The sequence below is a fragment of the Gasterosteus aculeatus genome, chromosome 3 (assembly GCF_964276395.1).
Source record: "Gasterosteus aculeatus chromosome 3, fGasAcu3.hap1.1, whole genome shotgun sequence".
In the NCBI taxonomy this organism is placed as follows: Eukaryota; Metazoa; Chordata; class Actinopteri; order Perciformes; family Gasterosteidae; genus Gasterosteus; species Gasterosteus aculeatus.
The window spans coordinates 6,392,692-6,413,012 of NC_135690.1; the positions used below are offsets into that span (position 1 = coordinate 6,392,692).

The window sequence follows — 20,321 nt, forward strand, 5'->3', positions numbered from 1 at the left end:
TGCATGGCCAACAAAATATCTCTGAGACTATATAGAAAATAGCAAATAGCTGTACATAAAGTGAAGAGCTCTTCGTGGAGGTCGCTGGTCTTCATGGCGGCACGCGGCCTCGCCTCGAGGGGATTGCAGAAGGAAGATGATGGCTGAGTGTGTTGCTGATCTTCTACCAGCAGGAGGCAGTAAGGTGCCGCTACTCAGGCCTGAACGCGTGTGACGTTCGCGTGTCTTTGTCAGAATGAGGACAATAAGACGTAAGGATGAGTACTTCTACTTGGTGACATATTGCTCCATCCGAGCTGTACGGAGCCGAATAAACGAACGGCCCAGGCGATGTGAGTGCTTTATTTGTAAATCCCTAGTTTGTTTTAGTAATTGAGTAAATGCCATTAGTTACAATGTGCATTACCTGTTTGGCTTGTGATTGCCTTCTGTTTTTAGAATCTGCAGTGTGGAAGCAGCATCCAGGCTGAATCCAGATAGCGGTAGTACCAGAACTCTGCAGCCGCACTTTGGCGTCACGTCCCTGCGAAGAAAGCGCGCACCTATCGGCGTGCGCCTCCTGGAGTAGAAAGGGGGGAGGAGAGGAGGAGGGGAGGCGAGGAGGCGAGAGGCACTGTAAAGTACTTGACCCCCCCCCCCCGCCCCCCCCCCCCCCTCCCCCCCCGCTGCTTCTCCATTCCTCCGCCTCTTTGTCCGCGCACCATGGCGCCCGGCCGGTACGCGCCCCGCAGCTCGCCCGCCGTGCACTGCGAGCCGGAGGGGGGAGCAGCTCCGCGGGGTCCCTACGGTGAGTAGCCGGACCATTAGCAGCTTATTACCGTAAACTATGGAAATGTTTTGTACTTTTGCTTAGTAAATATATAAGTTATATATATCGTAGAAGTGTCCACCATGTGTCATCTACAGTGACATCTCTGAACCCAATGGATTATAGTACTACTACTACAAGTATTAAAGGAAGCACACCATGTTGAAGCAGCTTGTGTGTGTGTGTGTGTGTGTGTGTGTGTGTGTGTGTGTGTTTGTGTGTGTTTGTGTGTGTGTGTGTCTGTGTGTGTTTGTGTGTGTGTGTGTCATACCATCAAGGTTTTTTCAGAACAAAAACACAAAACAGCATCAGTGATTTCCTCAAACTAAACAAAGTAAGATGAGATTTTTGTCTTTTCTTTGGCGCTGAGACCATTTCGCTGTCCATCTGTCTTGTTTGCATAACTGATAAACCCACAACACGCAGCAGAGGAAAGGAAGTGTGTCAAAGTCGAAGATGCTTCTTCCCCTCGAGTAGTGCGTGTGAGGTCACCAGTGGTTGGTGGACAAACACTTTTTGGCTGTTGCTATCTTGTGTTTTTGGGAGGATATAAGTACAACCCAGCTTTGTACTTATACTGTGGCGAGGAGTTCAGGGGGAAGTAGGGTCATTTTGTCATTGACGCCTTTAATCGCAAGAATAGCCCCCTGATGGTCATTGGAGAGAATGCAGGTTCAAGACACTTGTCAGGATCGTGGCTTGGGATGGATTCAAATTGTCAAACAGATTACCTCCTAACCACTATTCCTAACCACTATTCCTTGACCTCCATGAAAAACGTCACAGGGTCAAGGAAAGATGGTTGGGGGAATTCATGAGGAGTTAGGAAAGGAAAACTACACTGTCTAGGGAATCGACTCCACTTCCACTAAGAAGCTACGTAGTTCTGATGTGACAGGAGACGCATGTTAGTGACGTCAGTCTGCAGCGGCCAAACTACAATGTCTCCAAAGACGGACCACAAAGAAGCATCTTAGATGCCTTCATGTGTTGTTACAGTGCTGAGTCATGCAGACGACACAAAAGTATTACTTTACTAACAAGGCTGCACTATAAATGAGTTATGCTAACGGTTAACGGCTACTTACATGATCTACGTTTCTCGGTCAGCAGTAATTCTCGTAAACGACTGAATGATACGTCACTATTGAACCATTGCTGCCGCAAGGAATTTTGTTACAGTATTTTCTCTTTTCCTTTCGTAACGGATGGTGAAGTGATTCCTCTACAAAAGGAGCTAAGTAGGGAAGCATTGAAGGTCATTTCCTCAGCATTAGAGAATTCAAACAGCTCTTATCATGTCGGCCACTTACACTACTTCCGGATCATTTCACTCAGTTAGGAAACTTCCTAAGCAAAAAGGACTATTCCAATCCAGCATTGCTGGTTGGTGTGAATTATGGCATGTTCATTTCTATGAAAGTTGCTCAGTGGTGTGTGAATCAAACGTTTATAAATGATACAATTAGCCGACTCTTACGTCAATCTTCTGCATCTTTTGGGCCCGAGCGATAGGGGAATAACTAGGGATTCGGCTACCTGGGCATCTGATAACCTTTTGGGGCGTCTGCTTTACATAAGGGTAAAGGACAAACCCTTTTCAGTGACAGATTTCCAAGTAAGTCTGTTGGGAAAGTATTTTTGGGACTCATGGCATCACGGGATAGACGTGGAAATTGTAATTCTACTGCCAATACAAGTCAAGTTTTCTGGAATTTTATTTTCTAGTAGGAATATTCATCTTGAATTCCTAAAACAATATAAACCAATTCATAACAGGAGGGTATATTAGATCAATAGGATCTTTTTGGTAAATGATTCAAATTCACTCAGGTTCAAAACTTCCAATTAATACCAAAGGGCTATTGATCCATTGATAGAAAGCGTAACTTTACCTCGTTTCATTCAACCTCAATCAAAGCTGTGCTGTCGTTGCTTTGTTCTGAGCAGACTGGGGCTATTCTGGTCATCAGCCGGATTAATTAAGATTAGCTGAGTATTACTGTGCACTAATGCCATCAGCTGACCTCAGGTCTGTTTATTCTAACAAGGAGGCTTCTTACTCATCCTGTCTTGTTATGCATTAACTTTCTACTAAAAACTGGCTTATCAAAAATGAAACATGCTAAGAATAGGTTGTGTCTGTCAGAGCGTAAGAGATAACTAAAATGAATCCTTTAGGATAGGACCTGTGTTGGGAAAACCGGCATGGCTCAACTTCTATTAGGTCTGTGTGTGTGTGTGTGTACATTCAGATATACTCAACGATGCTTACACGATGTTTGTGTAATGTTCACTGGTATTTTTCTTCCACAATGTAATTACAAAGAGAATATGAAGTTTGTAGCTGGAAATATCTGACCCTTGATGTCAGACGACTCCACATAAGGTACCTTATTATTTATGAAGAGCAATGACGGAAAAATGGGTCCGCCTGTCAGTTTTCACTTTTTTACTGAGCATATTCTAGACTATTTATTAACATTATTATTATTAACATTTTTTATCACAATACAGGTCGTTTTCTATCTCAATCTATGAAAATCTAGCATGTTTTGTGGTAGTTCGATGAATAATGTCTATAACCACAGGGCTTTCTATTATCTTTTGTGAATGATATATTTCAAGAGTACTAAATATTTTGTGGTTTAATTTCACTTTAGTATAAGACATTTAGATACCAAAAGGATTATCTTGAAAATACTTGGTGTCTAGATAAAGGGAACACTCTTGAGTGTGCTTAGATGTAGAAACATCAGTTGATACAGTGGGGACAACAGGTATTTGATACACTGCAGATTTTGCAGGTTTTCCCACTTACAAAACATGTAGGAGTTGTTGTGGAATATTTCTGTTACTTCTTCGGGAGAAGAGATTGATTTCTTTCAATGTTTATCTAATAAAAACAAAGTCTTGATGAATAATCAAAGTTGCAAAAAGTCCATTTAATACTTGCAAGCAGGAGGTCAAAAACACAAACATGTGTTACAGTGCTCCATGTAGATGGCGTCTCTGAGCTTTTATACACACATATGAAGGCCATCCTCAGTGGCATGAATGAAAAATTGCAACGCAAGTTGAGATAAGAACCAAGGTTAAGATGAGTGTAACAGACAGTTCCTTTGTTTGAGTGAGAGAGCAAGTTGACCCGCCCTCCTTCCTTCAGACACAGCTGCAAATGGAAAACTTTGAATCATTCTGCTTTTCACACGTTAAACTTTAATACAGACAATTATCACTCTTTTAGCATAAGACTAGGTTATAACATATTACCCTTACAAAGTCTGTATTTTTATTTTAGGTACAACTGTGAGTGACGGAATCTAAAACAAATCCAGAAAATCACATTGTCTAAATTTAAAATATATATATTTCAGTTTATGGCTTAAGTATTTGATCACCTACCAGCCAGTAAGAATTTGGGCTCTCACAGTCTTGTCTTTAGGAAGCTCTCCTGTTCTCCACTCATTGCCTATATTGCAGGTACTGCACCTGTTTGAACTCTTTACCTGTATAAAAGACACCGTCCACACACTCAATCAAACAGACTCCAACCTCGGCCAAAACCAGAGTGCTGTGTAAGGACATCAGAGATAAAATTGTAGACCTGCACAAGGCTGGCATAGGCTACAGAACAACAGGCAAGCAGCTTGGTGAGAAGGTAACAACTGTTGGTGCAATTATTAAAAAATAGAAGAAGTTCAAGATGACGGTCAATCTTCCTCGGTCTGGGGCTCCATGAGGAATGAAGAAGGTGACACACTACGCCGTCGTGGATTAAAGCGCAAGGTCTCCCATTTAAGCCATCGCATGTACAGGCCTGTCTGAAGTTTGCCAATGACCATCTGGATGATGCAGAGGAGGTATGGGAGAAGGTCATGTGGTCTGATGAGACGGAAGAAGGATGAGTACCATCCCAACCAAAACCATCCCAACCATGACGCATGGTGGAAGGTGGAGGTGGAAACATTCTTCGGGGATGCTTTTCTGCAAAGGGGACTGCACCGTATTGGGGGGAGGATGGATGGGTCCACGTATCGCGAGATCTTTGCAAACAACCTCCTTCTCTCAGTAAGAGCATTGAAGATGGGTCGTGGCTGGGTCTTCCAGCATGACAACGACCTAAAACAAACAGCCAGGCCAACTAAGGAGTAAGAAGCATCTCAAGGTCCTGGAGGGGCCTCGCCAGTCTCCAGACCTGAACCCAATAGGAGATCTCTGGAGGGAGCTGAAAGTCTGTTTGCCAGCGACAGCCCCGAAACCTGAAGGATCTGGAGAAGGTCTGTATGGAGGAGTGGGCCAAAATCCCTGCTGCAGTGTGTGCAAACCTGCTCAAGAACTAAAGGAAACGCATGATGTCTGTAATTGCAAACAAAGGTTTCTGTACCAAATATTACTTTCGGTTCTTCTGATTTATCAAATGGCAATAAACTGCAAAATATATATTTTTTTAAATTATACAATGTGATTTTCTGGATTTGTTTTAGATTCCTTCACTCACAGTTGAAGAGTACCTATGATAAAAATGAGACTTCTACATGCTTTGCACAGGGGAAAACTGGCAAAATCGGCAGTGTCAAATACTTGTTCTTCCCACTGTATATCTACATCAATATATTTGTATTGCACAAAAAAAAAGATTTCTCATTTGCCTGAGAAGTATTCCCAGGGCTTACCTCTACAAAACACGCCTGAAACTCTTGTATATGTTGACATAGTGTGTGGCAGTACATAAAATGTTTTACTTTGATTAAGTAAAGATGAACCAATACACTTCATTTCACAGTAGACGGCTGAGAGGCAGATATTTCAGTTCTCAGGCATTTCTTGTCCGATCAGTTCCCGCTGACGGTGCTGTTTTGCGCCTCAGTTCCATTGTTTGATCGATAAGTGTTCAGTTTGGGCCGAAATTTGCCTACAATATTTTAGAACTTAGGCCTTGTGTTTGGAGCATGTTCAAATGGATTTGTTTGGCTTTGTAGTCGATGCTTTAAGCTTTCCAGCAATGTACATTATTATATTGGTTCAAGATGACTGTCATTGATCTTTTGTGGTAGATATAGTGTCAGCGACTCAGGAATCCAGTCACCGGCAACAGGTTTCCAGAAGGTTAAGGGGCGGTTACTGTCACGGGGGAGAGGTTTAAAATTAAAATGTCCACGTAAGAGTCTGCTACCTTCCTCGATTTTTCTCAAAAAATTTGCTGCAGCAGTCTTAGGCCTGTTGAGACTTGTGATGACGCTCATCACAAAAAACAACAACTTGTTCTTGTAAAAAATATTCAGACCAGATCAAAAAATGCATCATCAGAATGTTTAGTTCTCTCTTGTCTCGAAGGGTTTCTGTCGAGCTCTCAAGTTTGAAATGAGTTTGAACATTTTGGGACCAGTTGTTTAGTGATTTAAATGTTTCCTGCCATCAGAGACGGCAAAGGTAAAGGAAAAGGTTAGGTTATCACACAGAAATATTTGCATTCAGGATTATTTCCATTCAACAGTGTAACACACTTCTTGAGTAACTCCAAGTGAGGAGGAATAAAGCGTTTGGGTTGTTCGCCAGATCCAGTCGTAGAGTCATTTTCTCACGGTCTTCTACGCAACCAGAGAAGTCGCCCCTGGTGGTCAGTAGAGAGAATGCAGGTGCATGATCCTTCAGCATTGACCACTTTTCAGGGGAGGCGGGAGATACCGGGGAAGATAGGGTGTGCTGTGATTGGACATTACATAACAAACCACGACTTTGATTGCTGACAGGAAGCTGCGAAGATTGAATGTTTTTCTACGTCTAAAAATGTTCTGTTATGTAAATGTGAGAGGAAGTTGCTGTCCGCATTTCTCTTTCATTATGTGTGTATGTGCTTGTGTTGTCTGCTTGTGTGCACGTTATAACTGTGTGTGTAACTATGAAGTATGATGCCGCTGATGTTTAAATCTTGACAAGCAGCATCTCATTTGCATATCGCCATCTTCAAGGACATTCAGTGTCTCTGGGAAGGGAGGAAATATATTCTGAAAGAGAGAGAGAATAAATTAGAATCTCATTTATGCATTCAGTTGTAAACCTCAGCTGTCCAAAGAGTCTCATTGCACCACACATTCCATAATGCAATGTGCTTGTGTCGCGTAGGGCTCCTAACTTGGCCCTCTTCAAGTTCAGATCTCCGGGGAGCACAATCATCAGACTGAAGGATTTGGTAAATACATTTATTATTGTAGTATTTCATAAGGGAAGCATTGACCTGTAGGTCAACATATAAAAAACCATTATGGTAGCAAGGCTACTATAACCACTCCAATAACACAGCAACCCAAAGTGCACAATTCAAGGTACGCATCAACTCTATAGCACCTTAAATAGCATAGTAATTCATAACGCACACACACAGCACAGCAAACAATTCCACCGTCGTCAGAAGAGGCACACAATTAGAGGAGGGGCCGCCCCATCGTGTGTCCCCCTACCTGTCAATGTCTCTAGTAAGAAGAAGTAAAGAAATGTCGGTCGGTCGGCGAAAATCCGTAAGGATTGCTGGTATATCGCCTTCTGCTCGCTCCGCGGTTGTTGTCTTGTGCGGCGTCATCAGCATGGCAGAAATACCGCGCGCTACTCAGCTCCGGTATAGGTCCGATCAAACCTGTCGAAGAGACATTTCCTTACAATCGCGTGGGTCCAATACTGCACACATCTCGTTCTTCAGGTTCGGTATAGTTACGTCCCTTTACAGGGCATGTAAGGGCCATTCTACCGAATTGGTTCAAAGTCAGGTTGGAAATATTTTAAAATGTATGTTTTATTCCAAAAACTTTGTCCGTATTTATTGTACCATATCTAAGGTATACATATCTAATAAAAGAACCGTCAATTTTTATATTGTATTTTCAGACTGTGTTGGAATGTTTTTCCTCTCCTAAAAATTGTCACTACGGAAACATAGTAGATTATAGTAAAAAGGTATTATCGTAAACGTGTTTAGATTGTGCTTCCTTCCCTTCCCTGAAGAGTATTATTACAGTATTATTGCAGAATTCGTGGTTTTCACAACTTCAATTTATACAATTCATCAAAATCTTTCCAGATTCCAGTGTTCATGATTGATAAAAGTGAGCATACACTAAACCAATCAGTATCATAACATTTTAGTTGATAACTCAATATACTTTATTTTTTACAAAACATCCAGTTTTTCGGTAGTGACAGCACTATTTTGTTTACAAGACTGTATAATATTTTAACAACACACAACCTTATTTCTTAATCTCAATTTATAACAGGTTGGGACAGCTACTTCCTAATAGAAAGTACCCTATAGATGATGATTTTGTATATGTTTAGCTTATCACTATCTAATTGAATGTCTTGGCTTAAAATAGACTATAAAATATTCTCAGTAAATATCCATGTCTGAATACTTAATTGCTTTGTTAAATTGTTTTTCTTGTTGGGAGACAGCACTTTGAACGAATTTGGTAGAATGCTCCGTAAACATGCTCGTAATATCACAGGCAATTCCTGATCTTCGATCTCCCGGCCAGCTCTCATTCTCGTTTTTGTTCTCTTCGGACCTTTGGTTCCAGCTGGTTCTCCTCCACCGTCCTTCTGCAGTGGCTATAACGATTCCCTTGGCCAATCACAGTCCCGCAATCAGTCCCGCCCTTTCTGACGCTGTCCAACCCAGAGTCAATTATATCCATTCTGGCTCTTTTACATTTAGCTATCGCACACCACACATTCGCATACATAAATGACATTTACAATGGATACCACACCCCGTACATGCACTTGCACATCCAAAGAAACTGGTGTCACCAATTATGCTGCAGTGTTTCATTAGATTGAATTGTATGTAGATATTAGTTTTAATCCAGACAGCAGAGGGCAAATCATGCAAATTCAGATACATAATAAACCTCAATGAAACATTTTTTCATCATTGTATTCTAACTGATTCATAAAATATTTATAACATTTTATTTTAACACAGATACAGTTATATTTTTGTAGCTTTAAAAACTTGATTTAGCTTAACAACCCGGGATTATGACACCTGGCTTCTGTTGTGCTCCCACCGTGGCATCTTTAATTTTCAGTGAAAGAGAAGAGAGCTGGTTCTGCTTCAGTTGATTTTCTGCATGACAAACAACATGCAGACGAAGGCTTGAGTTGTTCAAACAACCAAGCTGAAAATACTTTTACTCAAACCTCAGCACCTGTTCACTATTTAGCTCTGCTTTTTTCTTCTTCCAGGAGAACCGCACAAGTTTGATCCTTCCTTCAGAGGTCCAGTCCGCAGAAGGTAACTCCTCTTTGCATACAAGGCAGCAGCAATGCCTTATTATTTATATTCTGTGGTGAAGTATGTATATATGAATATACTGTATAGGTCCACACTTATACTGTTACAGCCAACCAATATTACAGCACTGTGTCTTCCTCTTCAGGAACCATTACCTTATTATGGTGGAGAGGTTTGTGTGTCTCTATGTTGTCTGCAGCCTGGTGCTTCTGGTAGGGTTACCCTTGGCAAAGTGGTCTCAGGCGAGGGGCCAGACTAAGAATGATTCAAATGACGGAAGAGGGAAGGAGATACCTGGCCCTATGGAAGCCCGGGGCCCCAATTTGGAGCCGGGCCCAGATGGAGGACTCGACAGCGAGTGCCTGGTGGCCGGGCTTGCCTTGGACACCGGCCAACAGCCCGAAGGAGTGACGCGGAACCCCAGAACTCAAATTCCAATGGGCTCATCACCTATAGGACTGCTACAAGGGTGGCAGTGACAGTGGGGGGTCTAGACGGACCAGACCTGGGTGGCAGATGCTGGCTCTGGGGACGTGGAATGTCACCTCTCTGGGGGGTGAGGAGGCAAAGCTCGTGCGGAAGGTGGATCGCTATCAGTCGGATCTGGTGGGGCTTACCTCTATGCACAGCCTCGGCTCTGGAACTGTAGACCGCAAATTCATAAATCAGTGCGGCTTGGAGTTTACCCCGGTTGACAAAAGGGCTCCTACACCTTCGGGTTACAGGAACTGTTGTCTGTGCATATGCACCAACCAGCAGTTCGGAGTATTCTGACTTTTTGAAGACTCTGAATGGAGTCCTGCTTGGAGCTCCAGTAGAGGACTCCATAGTCCTACTGGAAGACTTCAATGCAGACATCGACAACAAAGATAAATGGAGAGGCAGTTTTGGGAGGAAGGCCTCCCTGATCTGAACCCGAGGTGTTGTTTGTTTTGGACTTCTGTGCCAGTCACGGATTGTCTATAACCAGAGAACCCTAGGCAAATGATCGAGTGATTTTGTAATCGTATCGTCTGATCTGCGGTCGCATGTTTTGGACACTCTGGTAAAAAGGGGGCAGAGCTGTCAACTGATCACCATCTGGTGGTGACCTTGGTCAGAGGATGGGGGAAGACACAGGATAGACCTGGTAAACCCAAGCGCGTAGTGTAGCGTAGTGAACTGAGAATATCTGGAGGAGCTCTGGGCAAAAAGATTTTCAACTCACACCGCCGGCGTAGCTTCTCTCACATTCCTGTCAAGGCAGGGGACATTGAACCAGAATGGTGTATGTTGCAAACTACCATTGCTGAAGCTGTGGCAGTGAGTTTGTATCCTCAACTCAAGGGTCGGTAACCCTCAAGTCAGTCCAACCGAAGAAGAAGTGCATCCGGGTGGGACTCCGGAAGCAGTTGCCGTGTACCAGCGTGCCCAAAGGACGTAAAGAAAGCAAAGCAGCAAGTGTGAGGGGAGTTCAGGGTAGCTATGGAGAAGGACTTTCGGTCGGCACCAAAGTGCTTCTGGAAGACTATCCATCACCTAAGGAGGGGGAAATGGGGAATCAACTTAGTTGTGTACAGTAAGGATGGGACGCTGTTGACCGCAACTAAGGAGGTTATTGGCCGATGAAAGGAGCACTTAGAGGAACTTCTGAATCCAACTACTCTTTGGTAGAGGCAGAAGAGGGATCATCATCATCAATTTGTCAATGAGGTAGTCAAACAACTGCCCAGTGGTGAAGCATTTCAAGGATCATGGAGGGGGAATGGGAGTATGCTCATCCAGTCTACATGTGTTTTGTGGACCTGGAGAAGGCGTATGACCGGGTACCCCGAGACATAACATCGGAGGTGCTGCAGGAATACGGGGTGGGAGGGGTCCCTACTTGGGGCCATCCAATCCCTGTACCCCCTTGAGTGTTGGGGTGCTAGGCAGTAAGTCGAAGGCGTCTCCAGTGGGGGTTGGGCTTCGCCAGGGCTGTGCCGTTTCACCAATCCGGTTTGGGTTTTTCATGGACAGGATATTGAGGCGTAGTCGGGGGGTGGGCTGCCAATCTCATCGCTGCTTTTTGCAGATGCCTAACATTAGCGTTCACCAGACACAGGCAAATCTGAGGTAGAGTAGGGGTGTTTTTTTACCCATCAGACACTGAGCTAGTACATGTGTTCATGTGGGAGACTGTAGGGTGTGAATGGATCTGTGTGTGGTGTGTATTATAGTGACTTATGCATTGGAAGTCTCCTTCTCCTTGCCATCTTCGGACCTCCAACTCTCATTCGAGCGGTTCGCAGCCAAGTGTGAAGCATTTGGGATGAGGATCAGCCCCTCTAAATCTGAGGCCATGGTTCTCAGCAGGAATGGATGACCTAAGCAACTTTATGGAATGCTTCTAATGAGACGACGGATGGTGTCCTGTGGGATGTCCTCCCAGATTCGTTTAAGGGCATCAGTGAGCTGTGTCTGATGGACCAAAACAAAATGTCCCAGAGGCAGAGGTGTTTTATCGGGTTAGGTCAGGTGATTTTGAGGGCCATTCAATGTATCAATTTCTTCATCCTCCAGGTGCTCACTTTTTTTGCCATTGTGTCTTTATCTAACCCCTCAGCAGACCCAGAGGGGCAAATAGTTAAAGAGAAACACCTTCTTCACAGTGGCAGTATATGTATCACATGTTCTCTTCACAGTAACTTATCATGCCTGATGATGACCTTCAACAGGAGAAAAAGTTTTAAAAAAAGATCAGTAGTATATCATATTACGTGATTCCAAAAGTTACAGTAGAAGTGGTTATTGCTGCAGTTGTTCACAGCGTGTTTCTTCCTTGTCTTCTCAGATGCTGTACTGATATCTTATGTTGTTTGATCTTCATCTTTGTCATCTTCTCGTATGCGGCCCTGGGGATAGTGGGTGAGTGTGTCTACACACCAACACACACCTTAACTGACATACAGTTAGCGTGGGGAAAAGTCTCTTCAATCAGTGTCTTCCTGCAGTGCCTTCTCTGGTGAATATACACACAAACATGCAAGCTCTGTTGTTACTTCCTCTCTCACCCCAGTACTGTGAGTATGTGTGTGTTTGCATCAAGCAGCTCCCTGTTTAGTCTTGTAGTTCAGTGAGTAGTGCTGTGCTGACCTCTATGAGAGGAAAGTTCTAAAACGCGCTGCGAGGGCTGGAGCCGATTTCATTATTCGGATATTCCTGAAGGGAAGTAATTAGGGATTCCATTGGTTTTGATTTTTCCACCAGTCTTTTAGATTAATGAGAGAAAGCAACAATCAGAAATCAGGTTCATTTATGACCAGTGAAAAAGGGATGTCAGAGTCAGTTAGTAGGGGATCCAGGCGCTGACGGGAAGAAACTGTTTGTGTGGCGTGAGGTCTTGGTCCTGATGGACCTCAGTCTTCTGCCAGATGGACGGGGCACAAACAGGTTTTGTCCGGGGTGAGAGGGGTCAGCTACGTTCTTTCTAGCTCCATTCAGCGTCCTGGAAGCGAACAAGTCCTGGAGAGATGGCAGATTGCAGGCGATCACCCTCTCTGCAGAGCGTATGACACGCTGCGGCCTGCCCTTGTCCTTGGCTGTGGCTGCAGCGTACCATGGTGATGGAGGAGCAGAGGATGGACTCAATGATGGCCGTGCAGGAGTGCACCATCATCGTCATTGGCAGGTTGAATTTCTTCAGCTGCCTCAAAAAGAACAACCTCTGCTGGGGTTTCTTGGTGATGGAGCTCCCACTTGAGGTCCTGGGTGATGATGGAGCCCAGAAAACGGAAGGAATCCACAGCGTTGACGGCGGATTCACCTACATTACATTACATGTCATTTAGCGGACGCTTTTATCCAAAGCGACGTACAATAAGTGCATTCAACCATAGGGTACAAACTCAGGGGAACAAGAAACAAGAAACTGCAATTTCCTCAAATAAGCCAATTTACAATTTGCTATAGATGAGTGACGTTACAAGTACAATTTAAGTGCTACAATTTGTTAGTCTTTAGTTGAGGTAGAGTCTGAAGAGGTGTGTCTTTAGTTTGCGGCGGAAGATGTGGAGGCTCTTTACAGTCCTGGTGTCTTCAGAGAGCTCGTTCCACCATTTCGGCGCAAGGACAGCAGAGTCGAGATCTAGTCGAGTGTTTTGTTCTCAGTGAGGGAGGGACAAGTAGTTTTGCAGATGCAGAGCGGAGAGTGCGGGTTGGGATGTAGGGTTTGACCATGTCCTGGATGTAAGCTGGACCCGATCCATTCACAGCATGGTACGTGAGCACCAATGTTTTGAACTGGATGCGGGCAGCCACCGGTAGCCAGTGAAGAGAGCGGAGGAGGGCAGTAGTGTGGGAGAATTTCGGAAGGTTGAAGACCAGTCGAGCTGCTGCATTCTCAATGAGCTGCGGAGGTCGAATGGCGGTGGCAGGGAGACCAGCCAGGAGGGAGTTGCAGTAGTCCAGGCGGGAGATGACAAGAGCCTGAATCAGTACCTGCGCTGCCTTCTGAGTGAGAAGGGGACGTATTCTCCTGATGTTGTAGAGCGTGTATCTACAGGATCGCGTTGTCGCGGTGATGTTGGGAGTCAGGGAGAGTTGGCTGTCGAGTGTGACGCCGAGGTTCTTAGCGGTCAAAGTGGGCGTTAGTACAGAGTTTCCAAAGTTGACTGTCAGGTCCTGGGTAAGCGAATCTTTTCCGGGAAAGAGAAGTAGTTCAGTCTTGTCGGGGTTGATTTTCAGATGGTGGGTGGACATCCACTGAGAGATGTCAGTTAGACAGGCAGAGATCCGAGCCGCCACCTGGGTGTCCGAGTGAGGGAAGGAGAGAATTAGTTGGGTGTCATCGGCATAGCTGTGGTAAGAGAAGCCATGCGAGCGAATGACAGCGCCAAGAGAGTTGGTGTAAAGCGAGAACAGGAGGGGACCCAGTACGGAACCCTGAGGTACTCCAGTAGTAAGAGGACAAGGTTCCGACACAGATCCTCGCCAGGTTACCCGGTAGGTGCGGCCGTCGAGGTAGGACGAGAGAAGGGAGAGAGCAGAGCCTGTGACACCAAGTTCCTGAAGGGAGGAAATAAGGATCTGGTGGTTGACCGTGTCAAATGCAGCAGAGAGGTCCAGAAGGATGAGGACAGAGGAGAGAGAGGCGGCTCTAGCAGTGTGGAGTTGCTCTGAGACAGCAAGGAGAGCAGTCTCAGTGGAGTGGCCTGCCTTGAAACCTGACTGGTGGGGGTCAAGGAGGTTGTTACAGTGGAGATAAGAGGAGAGTTGATTAACGATAGCACGTTCAAGGGTTTTGGACAAAAAGGGAAGAAGAGAGACCGGTCTGTAGTTGTTTTCTTCAGAAGGGTTGAGGGTAGGTTTCTTCAGGAGGGGGTTGACTCTAGCCTCCTTCAGAGAATTGGGAAAACAGCCAGATAACAGAGCGTTGTTGATGAGACAGGTGAGAAACGGAAGGTCAGGTGCGATAGATTGTAGAAGATGTGATGGAATGGGGTCAAGAGGGCAGGTGGTCGGATGGGCAGAGGTTACTAGGGTAAGAATTTGGTTAGGAGAGAGGGCGGTGAAAGAGGAAAGTGAGGGCGAAAGAGGTGAGGTCGGTGGGACGCGAGAAGTAGGAAGTGGGTTTGAGAAGGAGGAGCGTATGTCAGCTATTTCCTTGGTGAAGTAGTTGACAAAGTCTCCTGGAAGAAGGGTGGAGGGGGGAGGAGGGGTAGGGGGTTCGAGGAGATTGGAGAAGATCGAGAAGAGTTTTTTGGGGTTAGAAAATGAAGATTAAAAAAAAACGAGGAGAGAAGAGATTGAAATTTAAGCAGGTCGTCAAGTCGTTTATATTTACGCCATCTCCTTTCCGACGCTCGCATGGTGGCTCTCATGGCACGCACCGGTTGAGACAGCCACGGAGCCGGAGGGGATTTGCCAGTCCGTCGTGTCGTAAGAGGGCAGAGAGAGTCTAGAGAGGAGGAAAGAGTTGAGAGGAGAGTCTCTGCAGCAGCGTTCGGATGCAAGAGTGAGAAGGAATCAGTTGAAGGGAGAACTGATAAAAGCCAAAATGCAAAAGTAGGTTGCTTCAAAAGAGTAGTTCACAAACCACTGTGACATCACAGGCAACTGCAGCTTTTTCTTCATCAACAATGTAGCAGGAACTGGGAACGTTGTCTTGTGGTGATTAACCAATAGGGAATCATCACCACAGCTTTTTAGTCTATTTCAGAGCACTGTTACAACCTCTCACTTCAGATACCCTAAGCAATAACTGGCCTATCACATTGAGTGGTTCGGAGGAGGAGATGAAGGAGAGAGATTGGGAAAAGAGATGGGAGTAAAAAAGAGATGAAGTGAAGAGTGGGAGATAGCCCCCTGCTGGGAGGCTTATCTGAGAGGCAGAGTGTGGTGTAAGAAGACCAGCTGAAATCATAACATAATCTCTCCCCAGAAGAAAAGCATCTGATGTTCGGGAGCACAGCTCCATGTGAAACCAGCGATGGAGTCTCACCTCGATCTTGACCCAATCTTTGATTAGTGACCCGAGATAACTCTGAGACTGTTCAGCCATTTTCAGACCGTCAACACCTTACATTATGCAAGGTGTCCTTATTGAAGCTACAGTAAACCTATAAAGCTCAACATACAGCCCCTTTAAGAACACAAGCGTTCAAAGAAAACAATAACACTTTAAAAACAGAAAACACAAACAAATGTGACGCGCTGTGGATACAGAAGACAAAACTGCCCACAGTCTTTGCTAGAATCTGACAGACTGAAACTCTACAGTACCATTTAGCCACTTGAAAAACAAGCTGCAGTAAAGCAGCAGGGGGAGATCTGCTTCGGCAGTGGAGGAGGATGACATCATCTGTGTCCCTGCAGGCGTCCCTTTGACTAGCATGATATCACCCAATGGTGAGGTCACTCGGAGCTTTCACATCCTGACGCTGATTTAATTAATATCTGTATTTCATGTGAGATGTGGAGAATTGTCCAAACCATTTAAGAATGTTGTTGCAGTGTTCTTTTTAATTTGTAAATGATCTGAAACAGCTGATGTAGACCTGTTAAGACAGAAGATACATCATTTGCATATGTGTGATAACCAGGAGGCCCCCTCTGAAAAGTGAAGTCAATGCTGAAGTACCTGAAGCTGCATTCTGTCTGGTGTCCTCCAGGGGAGAGTCCTCTGTATAACAGTCTATGAGAAAAGTCTTCTTCAGTACGGCACGATGTCCATTTAGTCAATAAATCAAATAAAATGACAAACCTCCAGTACCAGCGTGCCCAAAGGACGTGAAGAAAGCAAAGCAGCGAGTGTGGGGGGAGTCCAGTGTAACTATGGAGAAGGACTTTCGGTTGGCACCAAAGTGCTTCAGGAAGACCATCCGGCACCTGAGGAGGGGGAAACAGGGAATCAACTAAGTCGTGCACAGTAAGGATGGGACGCTGTTGACCGCAACTGAAGAGGTTATCGGGCGATGAAAGGAGCACTTTGAGGAACTTCTGAATCCAACTACTCTTTGGTAGAGGCAGAAGAGGGATCATCATCATCAATTTGTCAATGAGGTAGTCAAACAACTGCTACAAGGTAGCAGTCCACGAGCCAATGAGTGCCATCACAAATACACACAAGACATGTCTTAACTGAAACTCTTTATGTGAGCAACCCAGCCATGCCGTTCTCCCCCAGATTGTTTCCGTCACCTGAATCCCCCTCAGTTCTAAGTTCCTCCAGTACTGCTTCTTATAAACACCAATAAGCATTATGAGCATCAATCTGCATACATTTCTAAGACATGTCTTGTGTGTTCCATCCAGCCTGGCTACATGGGGACCCCAGGAAGGTGCTGTATCCAACCGACAGCTCTGGCCAGTTCTGTGGTCAGAAGGAGACTTCCAATGCGTAAGTCACTATAATACACTCCACACACAGATCCATTCACACCCTACAGTCTCCCACATGAACACATGTACTAGCTCAGTGTCTGATGGGTAAAAAAACACCCCCACTCCACCTCAGATTTGCCTGTGTCTGCTGAACGCTAATGTTAGCCTAGTTATAATGCGCTAGACCAGTGGTTCCGAAACTAGGGGGGGGCGTCGTGGAACTATAGGGGGGGGGGGCGCAACTTCATCACCGACCCACACGCACACACCGGTAAAACGATATAAAATACAATTATAACAATATAACTGCAAAGAAGTTGTAAAGATAGGGCACTGCAGCATGTGGTACCCTCTCAGAAAAAAAAAGAACCAATGTGACATGCAGGGTTCCCTGCAGAAAAGGCATTGGAATGCTGAAAGCTAAAAGCGGAAACATTTTTTTTAAATGTTGAAAATACAGAAATAAGAAAAGCTGAAATATTTTTTTAATAATTGTTGAAAATACAGAAATAGGAAGGGCTGAAATTAATTCCTAAACATTTCTGAAAATACAGAAATGGCAGAAATTAAAAAAGCCCAAATAAATGTAAAAAAAGCGCTTGACAACCAGTGAATGAACCAGTGAGCGAATTTGTTGGACAGAAATGGACAGTACTGACTGACAAACCAAAACATGATACATGCTCTGAGCTGTGCAATCCAAAACCCTGTGGCCCTTTCAAAATCTCACTGTCAGATACTGTCCATTTCTGAAATGGAACCGAATATGCTTGTTTGCATTTTCTGGGCTAAATGGTAATTGGACTGTACTTGTATATCCTATTTAGTCTCTCGAACAACAAAGCCCTTTAACACCACAACCCGTCTTTCACCCATTCACACCCATTCAATCAGGAACTAACAGCCAAAAAACATAGTCACAGCTCGAGGGGCTATTTGGGGTGTCTTGCCCAAGGACACACCGACTTCCTGACTAGCGGAGCCGAGAAGCGGACCGCTGATCCCTTGAATGACTCAATAGTGACTACTTAGATTAGTTTAATAAAGCAGAGGGGGGCAACTGAAAGTGCATAGCGGTTAAGCATCATGCTGTGTAGCTACTGTGACATGGCTGTGGAACAATATGTGATCTACCCGTGTTGTAACAACAGACTGTGGCCCCATAACTTCCATTTTTTAGTATTGGTCTGAATAAGAACACGGCCAGACCCCATTTAAAATTTACAGGAATACTGTGTAGAGGATTATGGGTTACTGAAGGCTATTTATTAATAAACATTTCTATACCGACCTGTTGTGTCGACTTCAGAGGACCAGACCCTGAGTTAGGACACCGTCTGGGACGAGACCAAAAAGTTAGCGCTACAAGCACTGAGCAGGCTTAATACTTAGATATAAATCATGCCAAGCTTTGTCCCATTTGACTTTGTGTGTAACTGTTCCAACCATAGCGGTGAATGGTAGCATGTAGTTGACCTGCAGGAAAATGATGAGAGCATGTGTCCATCTGTCTCAGAGTATTCAGGGGGACGGGTCAATGAGACAAAGGCCCAATCCCAATCCCCCCCATAAACCCTAAACCATGAACCCTCAGGGAATTAACTGACGTCACCTGGTAAGTGTCAGTGACAGTCTGTGAGGGCTTTAAATCTAAAAAATAGGATTTACAATTGAAGGTATTTATTTAATACTTTGATTTGAACACCTTTCAGGCTCTTTCCTTATGAAATGAGAGGTGGTTTTAAGTAGTATTTTATTGCTTCAATGTCTAAATTATATACAGTATTTTAGGCAAGGCAAGGCAATTTTATTTGTATAGAACATTTCAACAAGAAGGCAAATTCAACGTGCTTCACATGAAACCATTAAAAACATCCAAACATAAAGCAAGGAGATTTACAAACTGTTAAGAACATTGATTGAAACATAAAAGAAAAACATTCATTAAAAGAATAAAAAAGACTTTAAAAGATTACAAATTACAGTGTAATCTAAGGATATCTTTAAGAAAACGGTCAATTGAAGGCAGCAGCAAACAGAAAAGGCTTTAATCTGGATTTAAAGGATCTGAGGGACTCAGCAGACCTGCAGCTTTCTGGGACTTTGTTCCAAATAAGTGGAGCAGAAAAACTGAACGCTGCTTCTCCATGTTTAGTTTTGACTCTGGGAACAGAGAGTAGACCCGTCCCACATGACCTAAGGGTTCATGGCGGTTCATAAGGCGTCAGCAGATCAGAAATGTACTTTGGCCCTAAACCATTCAGTGCTTCATAAACTAACAGCAGGGTTTTGAAGTCAGTTCTTTGTTTGACAGGAAATCAGTGTGATCCACTTTCCTGGTCCTGGTGAGGACTCGAGCTGCAGCGTTCTGGATCAGCTGTAGCTTTGTGATCGACTTGACACTCGACAACGTTACAGTAGTCGAGTCTACTGAAGTTAAATGCATGGACAAGTTTTTCCAAATCTGCTTGAGACATAAATCCTCTAATTCCTGATATATTCTTTAGATGATATTGGGCGGATTTTGTAACTGTCTTGATATGACTGTTCAGGTTGAGGTCCGAATCCATAATTGCACCTAGATTTCTAGCTTGGTTTCCGCAGCGCTGACTTTCAATCGCTCATCCTTGTTACCAAAAACGATTACTATGACAACACACTTTGTTGTTTTCCATAATCTGAGCCACCCATATAGATGTTGAACAGAACGGGCCCCAGTATTGAACCTTGGGGAACACCACATGCCATTTTATTCAGCTCTGATGTGTAATTAGCTACAGACATAAGGTATCGGCCCTTCAAGCGAAGCGAATTGATTGCATGTCCAGGTGGATTACAGCTCAGCAGCCATTGACACTGCAGTGTTTGTTAGCCTGTCATTTTATGGAAAAATTATTGTTGGATTTCATGTGTTTTTCTCTCCACCTGATGTTTCCCATGTATACATTTTATTGTGGTAGTTTGAACACACGTGTGCCGTCCTTCGTTTACCTTTTTTCACGCCTCCATACGCTCACTGGTTGTCCTGTTTCTGAGGTCACATTGCAATGACTTGTGGGTAATTCCCGTAGGCTAAGTCAGCATCCAATGCTGACTAACCGAAAGGGTTCTTATAGGGTTCAAAATGCCCCGACCCCTTGAACCGCTGATATTACGCTGATATGCACATGTCCCTTACTTCCGACACTGCTTACAGGGCTTGAGGTAACAAAAGAGGGTGTTAACATAATTAATACTGACACAAATACAAGTTTAGGTTTGGGAGGTTGAGCCACTAGAATTTATTTTTTAATGTTCAGAATTTAAGCAAATGGTTAAACAGTGACAATCTACTTGTGGCCTTCTGGACTGTAAAAGAAGCAGGTGCACAACGAGGAA

General features: G+C 44.3%; 1 protein-coding gene across 2 annotated transcripts in view; it reads left to right on the forward strand.

The window, feature by feature from the left end:
* The first annotated feature begins 200 nt into the window (after positions 1-200).
* Positions 201-20,321, forward strand: part of LOC120816214 (choline transporter-like protein 5-A) — a 30,760-nt gene continuing 10,639 nt past the window's right edge. Inside the window, exons 1-6 of one of the 2 annotated variants that reach the window (XM_078098820.1) lie at positions 201-332; positions 439-787; positions 6,935-7,001; positions 9,053-9,101; positions 11,914-11,987; positions 16,875-16,959. Coding sequence is in view for 1 of the 2 variants with exons in the window: in XM_040171683.2 (XP_040027617.2) it covers positions 703-787; positions 9,053-9,101; positions 11,914-11,987; positions 16,875-16,959 (293 nt within the window). In the remaining variant the exon portion in view is untranslated. The remainder of the gene's footprint in view (positions 333-438; positions 788-6,934; positions 7,002-9,052; positions 9,102-11,913; positions 11,988-16,874; positions 16,960-20,321) is intronic. The other variant, XM_040171683.2, reaches the window with a different exon arrangement.